At 39.9% G+C, this 14,395-nt stretch overlaps 1 protein-coding gene across 1 annotated transcript; it reads right to left on the minus strand.

Annotated features, from left to right (window-relative positions):
• Positions 1–8,123: 8,123 nt before the first annotated feature.
• On the minus strand, positions 8,124–12,118 carry LOC138875548 (uncharacterized). Its single transcript, XM_070154386.1, has 3 exons — positions 11,939–12,118; positions 8,840–9,073; positions 8,124–8,657 (listed from the first exon to the last, which is right to left on the minus strand). The coding sequence occupies exons 1-3, from the start codon at positions 12,116–12,118 to the stop codon at positions 8,124–8,126; spliced, it is 948 nt and encodes a 315-aa protein (XP_070010487.1).
• Between the last annotated feature and the right edge of the window lie 2,277 nt (positions 12,119–14,395).

Raw genomic sequence — 14,395 nt, forward strand, 5'->3', positions numbered from 1 at the left:
ATAGAATTTGTTACTAATATTGGGTTTCATTGAATGTTGCTATTGTAGATTGAAGGTTCTTAGTATTGTGGATCATTGTAGTATCACTAAGGGGCGAAATTAAGGTATATGAGGCTAACTCTCTATGTTTGGGAACGTTAATGATTCTCCCTACACTACGTTTCTTTTACGACGTTACTAATTGCATAAAAAATAGAGTTTAGCCTAGTTCCTTAAATAGTTGTAGAACTTCTATTCTCTAGCTTCATAACTCGTTCATGACTTTCATTCTGAACGTTGTGAGCTCAGTGCGTATTCAATATAGACTTGAGTTTGATGCCCCCGAGTCTTAGTATAGATTAGTCAATATGCCATAAACAGTTGAAATTTCAGTGTTCAAAATCAATTTAAGAATACATGTCTCAGTCTAGTCCTATTTAGTATTCCAGTATTATGTAACTTAGTGTGATCCAGTATTCCAGTATTATATACCTCAGTGTGATTCAGTATTTCACTATCATGTATTGTAGTGTGATTCTCAGTTCCTCATTAAATTCCTGAATATTGAACACCTGTATTTGGGCCTGAGGTCATAGTTTATGCTTTATGCATGTTTGGGCCTGAGGCCGTAGTTTATGTTTTATGCATGTTTGGTCCTGAGGCCTTAGTTTATGCTTTATGCATTTTTGGGCTTGAGGCCATAGTTATGTATACGTATACTTGGGCCAGAAGATGTAGCTTGTGCACATATATATTGGGCCCGAGGCCGTATCTTATTCAGATAAACAGGTTGTTCATCATTCAGAAGAGGGAGTATTCGTATCCTTACTTCCTTTGTTCAGTTCAATTATTGATTATCATTTCAGCTATAAGTTATCATTTCATTTACCAGTTATCAGTTCAGTTATCAGTTATCAGTCATCAGTTATCATTTCATTTTTAGTTTCAATAATTATCATTTCAGTTATCAATTATCAATTATCAATTCTCAGTTATCAGCTTAGTTCCGTTTCAACATTTATAATTCTTTCTTTCAGTTGCTTTACATACTAGTGCAATTCAAATGTACTGACGTCCTTTTTACCTGGGGCCTGCATTTCACGATGCAAGTAATGATTTACAGGTTGTTGATTCAGAGTGCTAGGATTTTCGTACCAGCTATTTGGTGATCCCCAGTTCTTTCAGGGCATTATCATTACTTTACAGTCTTTCAGTGGTTACAGATAGACAGTGTTTTCAGTACTTCAATAGAGGCTTCATAGACTAGAGTAACAGCTAGACAGAGTCGTAGGCTTTTCATATTAAGGTGTGTTGACTACAAATATGTTGCAAAATTGTATTAGTATTTCCACACTTTGATTGTTTTATCATTCAGACTTTCAGTATATCAGCATGTGTTAGTTTATCTTCTGCATTTAGTGTGTTATGATATCACATGTTGATTCAGCCAGCCAGTTGGTTCGCTCGATCATATGTAGACAGGCACCGAGTGTCCTGTTACGTCCAGGCCCAAGCTCGGGGCGTGACATTACTATGTGTAACTAAAATTTACCTCTTCATCTTCTTTAATTGATTTAATCAAAAAGATTTTAATATCTTTTGGTCAAACAACTACGAAGAATGTTATGTGAATATTCTCTGCTTCTCTCGCCTCTGCTACGTAGTGTATTTTTGTACTAGTAAGTATTTTGGTTGCTTAAAAGTTTTGTTTCTTATTTGGCTATTTAGTCTGCGTTTACCCTATTATATTCAGTCTCCTCTCCTATTCCTAAATGGAGTAGTACAAAATTTTAATATGTTACTTCAATTTTATATTATTGTCGCATAAATTATTCTAGAAACTAATAAATTATTTTGAAGATGAAAATCTTGAACAAAGTTTATATAAAAATGAAACTTATCCTCTATTATAACTCGTAAACATTTTTCTTTGTAAAATTGTCCATCTGCATAAATTAATTAAGTTCTCCTCAATTTTACTACCGAATATTGGCCAATAAAAATGAAGAAATTTTATTTTTATATCTAAAATCTCATTAACAGTCCTCTTTATTTTTGCTTGAAAGTTGAAATATACAGAATATTAATGCATAAATCCGTAATAACAACAATTTATTTTAAAGCACAAGTGTGAAGCATAGTTTAGGAGATTTGGCAATTATATCTTAATTTCATTTATTTTAGATATTTCCTTTAAAATAACAATTTTTTAGTAATCTACCAAAACAAAAAACAATTTTGTAGTAATCAATTTCCTATTATCTAATATGCATCTCCAATTCTTCTTGCGTAATCAATTGAAATGTGAATAGGCTTTCTCAATTGAGGTAAACACCAATTATGCACAAGTAGAAATAAAAGCAACCGAGATAATACAAGCATAATACCTTATCTACACTCGTAATTCTATCTCTAAAATTAAATTAGACATGACAAAGGGCAATGTCTTAAACTTGAGAGAGCGGTTTCCAATTGTAGGGCAAATTTCAGCTTTGAAATTAGAATCAAAAGCCCTATAACCATATAGCGACTCTCGCATTGAGAATCCACAAACTATCGAGTCTTTGAATGCAAGTTATACCCGAAATCATTAGATATAAAACACGTCTGTCTGGGCGTCACGTACCACATTGTTAAAAAAAACTGTTACCAAGCACAACGTTCACAACTTCAATTGGATGCAAGCCATCAAAATAGACATGGGCATTCGTCTTTGAACAACCATTTCCTCCCATTTTGCATAAACTTCCAGTTCCACCTTCTTCTATTGATGCAAGTCTGTAGCTTTTAAAGAATAGCTTTTTGCTAGTGATACTCAACTGGTGCTGAGAACGACTCAACTGGTGCTGAGAACGAGTGGAAGATTTTGTGACCATATTAGTTACTCCTATTTTCAATAAATTACTATGTCTAAGTGACTTTCATATTACTTAGGTAAAATTAAATAATTTTTCGTTAAAAAAATATTTTAATTGTTTTTGTCACTAACTTCTTCTTCTCTGTATAATATAAAGGGTCAAATCTATGTCAATCCCATCTCGGTGATTAGTTAAGTGATTCTAATTTGACAAACTAAATTTATAGAAGTTCGGGAGGACTCTTAAAAGAGGTACAAAATGCATATATAATCATCATTCAAATGTATGCAGCTAAACAGAGATGTTTAGATGCAACTCTTATCATTGCATTGTTCTGATGTTGTTATTTATTATTCGTTGGTGTAGGACATATTTACTGCTGGAACTGAAACTTCATCTACTACAGCTATTATTTGGGCAGTGTCAGAACTGATGAAGAACCCAAACGTCATGGCCAAGTAATGTTGTACGGTGGGCCGGGCTGGGATCGGGACCGGACCGGGTCCGCGGTTCTAACGGGCTAAATGGGTCTGGTGGGCCGGTCCTTAGTGGTGCAAAAAGTCTGTGGCGGGCCGGGTATGGTAAAAAAGCCCACGAGCCCGGGACCGCTAAGCCCGGGACCGGCTAGCGGGTCTGGGCCGGTCTTACCGGGCCTAACGGCTACTTTAAAAAAAAAAAAAAACAACGGTCAAAAATTAAAATTATAGCCGTTGGGCTGCAATTTTGACCGTTTGGAAGTTTAAAAAATAGTCATTTGGCCTTCAAACTTTATTTTAACCCCAAACTTTATATAATTACACTTTTTCCCAATTCTCAACTATAAATACCCCCTCATTCTTTCATTTTTACTCACTAATTCATCAATCTCTCTACTATAATTGCTTGTTTTATTGTTGAAATTTCGTGAAAAATTGTGAAGTTGGTGAATTGAAGTATTCAAGTCTTCAATGATTTTCAATTTTCAAGAAGTTGTTCGGCAATTCGGTAAATGCGTTCCAACTCTTAAGTTTTAATATTATAGTTTTGTTAGTTTTATTTAGTATAATTATAATTAATATGGCATTTTCTTTGAAAAATATTTTTGGTGGTAAGGGTAAAGCTAAAATTGGTGAAAGTAGTGGCCAACCTACTACCCTTCCCCCGGCTCCCCGACCCAGACCTGGTAGACGTCCTGCTGCTCCTATTATTCTTGATAGTGATAACCCCTGTTTTCAATTTTCTGATAGTCAATTTTGCCATAATGTTGCACCAGGTCAAAATTTAGATGATGAAACTATGAATGCTCTTTATCCTAATGAAACTATCTTTGAAAATGATGAGGAAAATGAGGATGAAGATGAAACCCAACCGGATTTAGATGATATACCTACTAGTCCTGTTAATAACCCAACTGATGTACCGTCCGACCCACCTGTAGAAACCCCTAGTTTTAATAGACAACCTTCTAAACGCCTAGAAACATCATTAGTTTGGAATTTTCTTACTCAAGTAAGAGAACAAAATAAGGCTAAGTGTAAAACATGTGGGAAATGCGCATAAATATACTGGAGACCGTAGTGGCACGGGTAGTTTGACTAGGCACATAAAAATACACCCTAGAGATAAAGCTAGATATTTACAAATGAAAGCGCAGCTAGAGGGAACACATGTAGATTCTGATGTTAACCCTAGTACAGGTTCAAATCTAGTTCAACCAGGAATTAACACTGTGACCGGAGGTATTTTATATTACGATCCAAATAGAGATCGTGAAGAATTAGCAAAGATGGTTACCGTTATGTGCTTACCCTATTCTTTTCCCTCTAATCCTAATTGGGTGCATTATATTAGAAGAGTTTTTAATCCTACTTATAAAGGTTGGCCTCGCGCAACAGTTAAGAGCGATATTTATAAATATAAACATGAATATGAACAATATTTGCGGTATTTATTTACTCATATAAGTAATCGGATTTCTATTACTACTGATATTGGTAGAAGTGGTAATGATTGTGATTATCTAACTGTTACAAGTCATTGGATAGATGAGGAGTGGACAATGCAAAAACGCATTATTGCGTATAGAATAATTAATTCATGTCACACAGGTAAGTTTATAGCTAACACTGTTGCAGATATTTGTAGATATTTTTGCTTTAGAGATAAAATAATGGCAATTTCTATGGATAATGCTTCTAGTAACACTAGTGCTATAGGCATACTTACAACAACACTAAATCCCGCATTTAGGAATATATTCCATGTTAGATGTATTTGTCATATTTATCATTTAATTGTCGGTGATGGTATGCGAATTTTAAATTTAGAAATTGAAAAGGTTAGAATGACTCTTAATTGGCTTTTTTATTCAAACCGTAGAAGTAGACTAAGAGAATATTTTAAAAAATGTGATGAATATGGCCTTAGAGAAAGAAAGGTTCCTAAAGCTTGCCCGACTAGATGGAATTATATGTACGAAAGTTTAGTAGTTGCATATGAATATAGAAACCCAATTAATGCAACGTTTAATGCTCGGGTGGGTGGTGAGGATGATGATGAAATGCTTACTACTCAATATTGGACGAATGTTAAAATTCTTATAGATTTTTTAGAACATTTTCAAATTGCTACAAATGCATTTTCTGGGCAATATTATCCTACTATTTCAAACTGTTTAGTTTATATTGCAGCACTATGTGATTTGTTTGTTGAATTTTCGGAGGGTGGGAAAATTTATCAACTTGCTATAAATGCAATGAAAGAAAAGTTTAAAAAATATTTTTTCCCTATCCCTCCTATTTATGGTGTTGCTGCAATGTTAAATCTTACAATGAAATTAGGAGGTCCTCATTTTTGGTACTCAAATATTTATAAGGCTTTAGATCTTTCAAATGAGGAATTTGCTACACTTGCAGATGCAAAAGTCTCAATTAAAATTAATGCTCAAACAATTTATAATGATTATCAACTTGCCTTAGAGCATGCTAGGTCAAATGTTCCAACCCCTACTTCGTCTAGTTCACAATCGTCTAAAAGAGCTGCGGGCTTAAAAGCACTTAAATCTTGGACGGTAGATTATGGTGTACCTTGTACTTACAATGTAGATTATGGTGTACCTTGTACTTTGACATATCTTCTTTTAGTTTTTTTCCCTTTTAATGGTGGTATTAGTACCTTGTTGTGCTCATTCCATTGGGGGGAGGAAGACTAAGAAAGATATACCATTTTTGGTAATAAAAATTATAAGACATGCCCTTGAATATCTTTTTGCAATATTTTTTTGTCTTTAACTTGCAATTATTTATAAGCTATAATATATATACATAACATACAATATATACTACAAGAAAATATATAAGGTAATATATATACATAACATACAATATATACTACAAGAAAATATATATATATATATATAAGGTAATATATATACATAACATACAATATATACTACAAGAAAATTTATAAGATAATATATATACATAACATACAATATATACTACAAGAAAATATATAAGGTAATATATATACATAACATACAATATATACTACAAGAAAATATATATATATATATATATCACATTATAAGAAATTATATTTGAAAATATATATACATAACATACTATATATAGTATACTATATATACAACAAAACAAGATTTTTCAAAATTCAAAATGAGGGCCCCACCCCCAATGACCACCAACGGCTATATTGCACAAATAGCCATTTTTTTTAATTTACAAAACTAACCTTCTCTAACACTATAAATACCCCCTCCTTCTTCTTCATTTCAATACTCAATACTCATTTCTCAATCTAAATTTCTCTCAATCTCTCAATCTCCAATTTTCAAGACTTCAAGTCTCAATCTTAATTTTCAAGTTACATCATGCCTCGTTCGGAAAGAGTGCGCTTATTTGTTTCGCACTACTATGAAGTGCTTGAAGAAAATGAAGAAGGCCAAATATTAAAATGCAAGAACTGTGGAAGAGTCTTAAATTTTCGTTCAGGGTGTACCACAGGCATTTTAAGGAGGCATATAACGTATTGTGTTGATGGTATTTATCCGCAAATTCGTCTTTAAGATATTTCAACAATTTGTGTTATTTTAAAATTATTAGACGTATTTATGCTTCATGTTGTACTTTCTTATTAATTTATTATGCATGGCAATTTAGTTTTACTATTGTTTTGTTATTTTACTTTTTCGTCAAGCACTTTAATAATTAGATTTCTACATATATATTATTTATATAGACATGATATGGTTTACAAGAAATTGCCTTAAACAAAAAAATAAATAAAAAAAGCCCGGAAATAAAAAAGCCCGTTAGGCCCACTAAGCCCACGAGCCTGACCCGTTTAGCCCAGGACCATATGGGCTTAGGCCCGTCACGGGCTGGTTCCATCCGTTGAGCCCACGAAGCCCGGGACCGTGAGGCCCGGGACTGCCAGAGCCCAGGCCCGCTAAGCCCAGGCCCGTTAAGCCCGGCCCGTTAAGCCCATTTAGACCCAAGCCCGGACCAGAATACAACATTATGGCCAAGGCACAAAGTGAAGTGTGACAAGCCTTCAAAGGGAAATCGAGTTTTGATGAAGAAAATCTTGATAATTTGCCTACCTAATGTTAGTGGTTAAAGAAACATTAAGGCTACATGCTCCAAGTATAGTGCATAGGGAATGTAGGGAACAAACATGTATTGATGGATATACAATACCTTCTAAGGCCACAGTACTAGTTAATACATGGGCAATTGGAAGGGATCCAGAAGTTTGGCATGACCCTGAGAGTTTTATACCAGAGAGATTTGAGAATTCTTCTATTGACTATATAGGAAATCACTTTGAGTTTATTCCATCTGGTTCGGGAAAAAGAATTTGTCCAGGAATGCATTTTTTTTGGTAACTAACTTATTTTTATTAATCACCAAAGAAATATTTACATTCCCACAGCTTAGCTCACACGGCTAGCTATCTCATTAGGCGACTACAGGATACTAAACAGTCATTTCCGACTAAGTTCCAAAATCTACCTATTGAAGAAATTCCAGAACAACAAAAAAAAAACCTATTCAAACTGAAGACTATGTAGATAGGCTTTGGCTCCAGGAGGTATACACACATTACATATGTAAGCAACCTCCTTCGCAATAATTTGCCATTGTCTGCTTCTTTTTTCAAAAACTCTGAGGTTCCTTTCAATCCAAATCTAGTACAAAGCTTCTGCAAATACCATTTTGAACACTTGTGCCTGCTGAGATTTACCTTTACAACAGGTGATGATCCACTGGTTATGTTGCTGCCAATCTATGATTCTAGGACATTGAAGTTGCATCCATTGAAGTAGTTTGGTCCAGTAGTGTATTCACACTTCCAAAATAAGTGTTCTCTATTTTCCTCCTGCCTTTGGCATACACATTGCGTATCCACATTAAGCCCCCATTTACACAACCTATCAGAGGTTAATAGCTTTCCATGCATCATGAGCCACATTGAGAATTTAGCTTTTGGTTGCACAACATTGTTAAACACTAAGCTTTTCCACTCCACTCGACTGTAATCACCAAGCAGAGTCAAGTATATTTGCTTGATTAAGCTTTTCTTGAGTGATTGCGTATATTGTTGATTCTCTAGAACTGTATTGGCCTCAAATACTTTCCTGACCATCCAACAAGCTTGTTGTGGTATTGTCCAATTGGTGAAGTTATGCCCCTTAATATAGTAGGTGTGAATCCATCGAATCCACAATTTGTCCTGCTTATGCGCTAGATCCCAACAAGTTTTGACTATTGCTGCACGATTCCAAATCCTTAGGTTGGTGATGTTGAGTCCCCTCCAGCCCTGGGCAAACACATTATATCCCAAGCAACCAAGTTTTTTTTTTTGTGTGTGATTACATTGCCACCTGACCAGATATAAGATCTGCATATTCTTTCAATCAATTTCACCACCTTAGTAGGAATCACAAATAGTTGAGCCCAGAAAGCCTGAATTTCAAACAAAACACTCTACAGTAACGGTACCCTCCCTGCAGAGGACAATGTCTTTGCAGTCCAAGAAGTGATCCTTGCAATCATCCTGGAGAGGTTGCCACTGTAGTATACTGAGTTTCTTGTTGATAGCGGAACTCCAAGGTACTTGAAGGGTAATTCTCCAGCTGTGAATCCTAATTGCTGCAGTATCTGCTTCTTATGCTCTGTAGGAACTCTACCAAAGTAGACTTCACTTTTGTTCAAGTTTGCTTGCAGCCCAGATGCCTGTGAGAATTCCAGAAAAGCAGTTTGGTTTAGCTAATTTTAGATATCCTTTGGCTCGGCTTCTCTACCACTTTAACTGGGAGCTTCCATATGGAACTAGTTCGAAAGATTTGGACATGAGTGAGAAACCTGGAATGAGTGCAGCGAAAGCTAGAGATCTGTATTTAATTGCCAAAAACGATGAATGTTTAGATGTCGTGCTTTAGTTTGGTGCTTAATTGCCCTGGAAATGAGCAAAGAATAAGCTCCACAACTGGTTTTACATTTTTGGTTCAAAAGGTCAGATCAAAGAATCTGTTCTGCCATTTGTGTAATATGTAATTATATGACCACATTTTTGTTTCTCTTTTCTCTGCTTCACAGTATTTGGTTGATTTGGTAGGACAAGGCAAGACTCGCCAGTTCTACATGGAAGATGGTTTTCTGAAAGTGAAAGGGAACCGACTTTATGTTCCTAAAGGAGGAGATCTACGAAGGACTCTTCTAGCGGAATGTCATGATACTCTGTGGGCCGGCCATCCCGGTGAAGAACGCACCATGGCGTTACTTCGCCGTGCATATTATTGGCCTCAAATGGCCGATGACGTTGCTCAGTATGTGAAGACTTGTCTAGTATGCCAGAAGGACAAGTCAGACCGCTTAACACAGGCGGGACTTTTGGAACCACTAGCTGTCCCAAAGAGACCTTGGGAAAGTGTTTCCCTGGATTTCATCACCGGATTGCCCAAGGTCGGGGATCTAACAACTATCTTGGTTGTGGTAGATCGGTTTTCCAAATATGCTACCTTTATTGCTGCCCCACAATATATATCAGCAGAAGATACAGCTCGACTCTTCTTCTCTCATGTCGTCAAATATTGGGGCCTACCCAAAGATATTGTTAGTGATCGTGACTCACGCTTCACTAGCAACTTTTGGACCCAACTCTTTAAGTGTCTTGGGTCGAAGCTGAATCACAGCTCAAGTTTTCATCCGCAATCTGATGGCCAGACGGAGCGGTTCAATGGTATGTTGGAGGAATATTTGCGTCATTTTGTAACCGGATCGCAGAAGAATTGGGTGAAGCTTCTGGATGCTGCTCAACTGTGTTTCAATTCACAAAAGAGCTCTAGTACAAACAAAAGCGCTTTTGAAATTGTTACCGGACAGCAACCGCTACTCCCACACACCGTCAATGCACCAAATATGTCTAAATCTCCTCGAGCTGCTAGCTTCTCTAAAGAGTGGAAGCAAAATTTGGAGATAGTGCGGAGCTATCTTGTCAAGGCTCAAAAGCGGATGAAGAGGCATGCTGATCAGAATCGTCGCTTTGTTGAATACCAAGTAGGAGACAAAGTGATGGTCAAAATTCCAAAACGTTACTTATTTGCAGGGGTCCATGACCCTCGCTTATTGCAAAAATATATTGGACCCTTGTCCATTGAAAGGCGTATTGGGAAAGTTGCATACCGGGTGGATACCCCAGCTTGGTGGAAAATTCATCCTGTTTTTCATGTCAGCCTCCTGAAACCTTTTCGGGAAGATACAGAGGATCCTTCAAGGAGCCAGCTCACAATACCCAGTATTCGAGGGCCCAATTCAACCGGGAAGAGGCGTGTTGAAGCTATCCTTGATGATAGAGTGATTCATGCCTCAAGGAAAGATCACCAGGAGTTCTTGGTGAAATGGCAGGGCTGTGATACAGAGGAGAACACTTGGGAGAGGGGAACAAACCTCAAAGCCTACAAGAGCCTAATTGAAGATTATCTTGCAAGTAAGGCGCCGAGGACGTCGCCAACTCAGGTGGGGGAGAATGTCATGGGCGGCTTTCCAGCCGTGCCCCATGACCCCTTGGGCGCGCCCCGTGGCGTCCTAGCAAGCCTTCCAATGCCTAGCGCCACGGACGGCCCCGTGGTCTTGGTCGCGCCAAGTGACAAGCGCGCATGTGCCTCTGTCGCCCCACCGATATCCCTCGCCAGCGCCCAACCGCAGGCAGATGCCAACAGCGCCGCGCGCGCAGACAATGCCGCGCGCGCAGATCCTGATGCCAAAGACTATGCTGCCGACAACGGCCATGTTTTCTGCCTTATAGCAAACTAAGTCTTTTTCATTGTAAATATAGAGTAGTTTTATTCCATGTAATTTCATTATGTTTCTCTAGCTTAATCAAGTCTAGTCTTGTAGCTTTGGATTATTTTTTTTAAGCATTATTAAGGGGGACCAAACAATCAAAACTTTCTAGCAAGCAAACAATTCTCTGTACTGGTGTCTCTCCCCCTCGACACCGCATTTCCTTTCTGTAATAGCTTTCATTAATGCAATCAAGCTTTCTTTCATTCTCAATTCTCATTCCTGTTCTCTCAATTTCTCTTGACATTGGTTTTCCCGTACGGCACTGACAATCTAGTCTAGCGTACGGAGGGGACCTCAGTTGGCGGACAGCAACTGCACTGACATCAGTTGCTTAGCCTTACGTCGCCCTTCCAAGGAATCTCAGGAAGGCGCCGCGTAACAGTTGGTATCAGAGCCTAGGCTCGACATCGGACGAGGGAACGCATTGCCATTACCACCATTTCTGACCATGGTGAATCATGGGGACCGCATTGCGGCCCTTGAACAGACGGTTGACGGATTACTGCCCATCATGGATACGGTGCCTGAACTAAGAACCAGCCTAGGGCAAAGGTTGGATGACCTGGACCGCAGGGTGCTCCAGGCCGAAGTTGACATAGAAAACATCAGTCGTGACTCCGAGGGAGATCGGCAAACGGCAGCCACAGAGGCAGCCGAAATTTTTGGCAAATTCGAGGGACTCCAACAGGAGCGTGCCGAGGATTTAGCTTACAGGGCACAAGAGGCAGATAGGGTGACTGCCATGCAACAAACTATTGACGACTTGACAGACAAGCTCAATGTTGTCAATGCTGCCTTACAGGGCCTACTGCGAGGCGGTGGAAACCAGGTCGGGGGCGCTGCAAACCCCACCTCCGCGACACAAAAATTGAAAATTCCTGAGCCAAAGCCATACAGTGGAGCTAGGAATGCCAAGGAAGTGGAGAACTTCATTTTTGATGTCGAACAATATTTTGATGCTGTTGGGGGCCTAGAAGAAGCCAAGAAGGTAGCAACTGCTGCCATGTATCTTCAGGGTGATGCTAAACTCTGGTGGCGGGTGAAATACGAAGCTATCAAGGCCGGTGAAGATGCTCTCGAAACATGGGCAGAACTGAAGGCAGCCATCCGCCTACAATTCTTCCCCGAGAATGTTGAATACAATTCAAGGAGAAAGCTACGGGAGCTCCGTCAGACCATATCCGTGCAGGACTACGTGCGGGAATTCTCCGTGCTCATGCTAAGCATACGCTACATGGGGGACAAAGACAAGCTCTTCACTTTCCTAGAAGGGCTGAAACCTTATGCCCGTATGGAGCTACAAAGACAACGGGTAGATACCCTGCCGAAGGCGATCCAAGCAGCTGAATGCCTTGGGGACTATCAAATGGAAGCTCGGAAGGATAGGCCTCAACCGCCTGCCCGATCGGGATTCAAAAGGGGCCAGTCTAGCAATGGTGGCCCTAGCAGAAGTGGGGGAGATCGGAGCTCAACCAAACCTAAGGCTCCCTCTACAGGTAGCAACAGTGATGCGTCTAACAATAATGATAGGGAGAGGAAGCCTCCTTCAGGATGCCGTCATTGCGGCGGACCACATTGGAACAATGAGTGCACACAGGCACAGATGAACGCCCATCAGACTTTTGATGATGGGACGGATGACGATTCAGACGATGCAGATCAGACTGAACCAGTAGGTGCCTTCAATGCAATTGTTGGCTCCATTTCTGAGGCATTATCAGAGACTAGTGCTGGTATCCGTAAGAAGAAGGACCCATGTCCAGTCACCAAGAAAGGGAAAAAGAAGGCGGATGATGAGACTCCTCTTAAGCACGAGAGGACCTTAATGTTCGTTGAGATGAAGGTGAATGGCAAGCCCATTCGGGTCATGGTAGACACGGGTGCTACCCACAACTACTTAGCCTCGACTCAGGTGGAGCGCCTTGGTCTAGTTGTAGGGAAAGGTAGAGGCCGTGTCAAGGCTATCAACTCACCTCCCCAGCCAGTGGGTGGAATAGCCAAAGAAGTACCGGTGAAGCTTGGCCCTTACAAAGGAAAATTCAACCTGCGCGTGGTGATCATAGATGACTTCGAGTTGACAGTTGGATTGGAATTCCTGAGGCAAACCAACACCATGCCTGTACCGTATGCTGACATGTTACTGATGATGGGAGCAAACGGGGCCAAGCCCTGCGTTATCCCGTGCATGCCCATGAAGATGGCCGTTGAAAACATCTCGGCCTTGCAGTTGAAGAAGGGGGTCAAAAGAAACGAACCTACGTTCCTGGCAACCCTCTGCATCGAAGATGTAGAATGCTCCTCGGGTCCCATTCCTGAACCCGTGAAGGAGCTACTACTAGAGTTTGAAGATGTCATGCCACAAGACATGCCAAAGCGACTACCGCCTAGGCGCACTGTGGATCATGAAATTGAGCTGGTGCCGGGCGCGAAGCCACCTGCCCGGGCGCCTTACAGAATGTCACAACCCGAACTCACCGAGCTTCGGAGACAATTGACGGAAATGCTAGACACAGGGATTATCGTGCCCTCCAAATCCCCATACGGGTCCCCTGTGCTATTCCAAAAGAAACATGATGGTAGTCTACGACTCTGTGTGGACTATCGGGCTCTAAACAAAATTACTGTGAAGAACAAGTACCCTATTCCGTTAATGGCAGACTTGTTCGATAGACTGGGTGGTGCGACAGTGTTCACCAAAATAGACCTAAAGACAGGTTATTGGCAAGTTCGGATTGCTGAGGGTAATGAGCACAAGACGACCTGTGTGACAAGATATGGGTCGTACGATTTCCTGGTTATGCCATTCGGCTTGACTAACGCCCCAGCTACATTTTGCACTTTGATGAACCAAGTCTTCCGAGAGTACATTGATGAATTCGTGGTGGTCTACTTGGATGACATTGTGGTATATAGCCAAACATTGGAGGAACACCTGATGCACTTGCGGAAGGTCCTAGCTCGATTGCGGGAGCATGAACTATATGCGAAGCTATCTAAGTGCTCCTTTGCTCAAAAGCAAATTGACTTCCTCGGACATGTCATTGGGGAAGGGCGGATCAAGATGGACCAGCAGAAGATTCAGGCAATCACAGATTGGCCGCCGCCTAAGGATATCCACGCCTTGAGGGCATTCCTTGGTCTATGCAATTTCTATCGGCGATTCGTGAAAGACTACTCCCTCATTGCAGTACCATTGACAGAACTCCTCAA

This window comes from Nicotiana sylvestris, chromosome 1 (assembly GCF_000393655.2).
Source record: "Nicotiana sylvestris chromosome 1, ASM39365v2, whole genome shotgun sequence".
Classification (NCBI taxonomy): domain Eukaryota; kingdom Viridiplantae; phylum Streptophyta; class Magnoliopsida; order Solanales; family Solanaceae; genus Nicotiana; species Nicotiana sylvestris.

Excerpts from the sequence above, each read along its gene's own strand:
- LOC138875548 (XM_070154386.1), bottom strand. The coding sequence starts at position 12,118 with ATGAAGTTCTCCACTTCCTTGGCATTCCTAGCTCCACTGTATGGCTTT. Across the intron at positions 9,074-11,938 it reads TGTCTGTCAAGTCGTCAATA|GCATCTGGGCTGCAAGCAAA; the intron begins GTTTGTTGCATG and ends GAATTCTCACAG. Across the intron at positions 8,658-8,839 it reads CATTGTCCTCTGCAGGGAGG|GGCTGGAGGGGACTCAACAT; the intron begins GTACCGTTACTG and ends GTGTTTGCCCAG.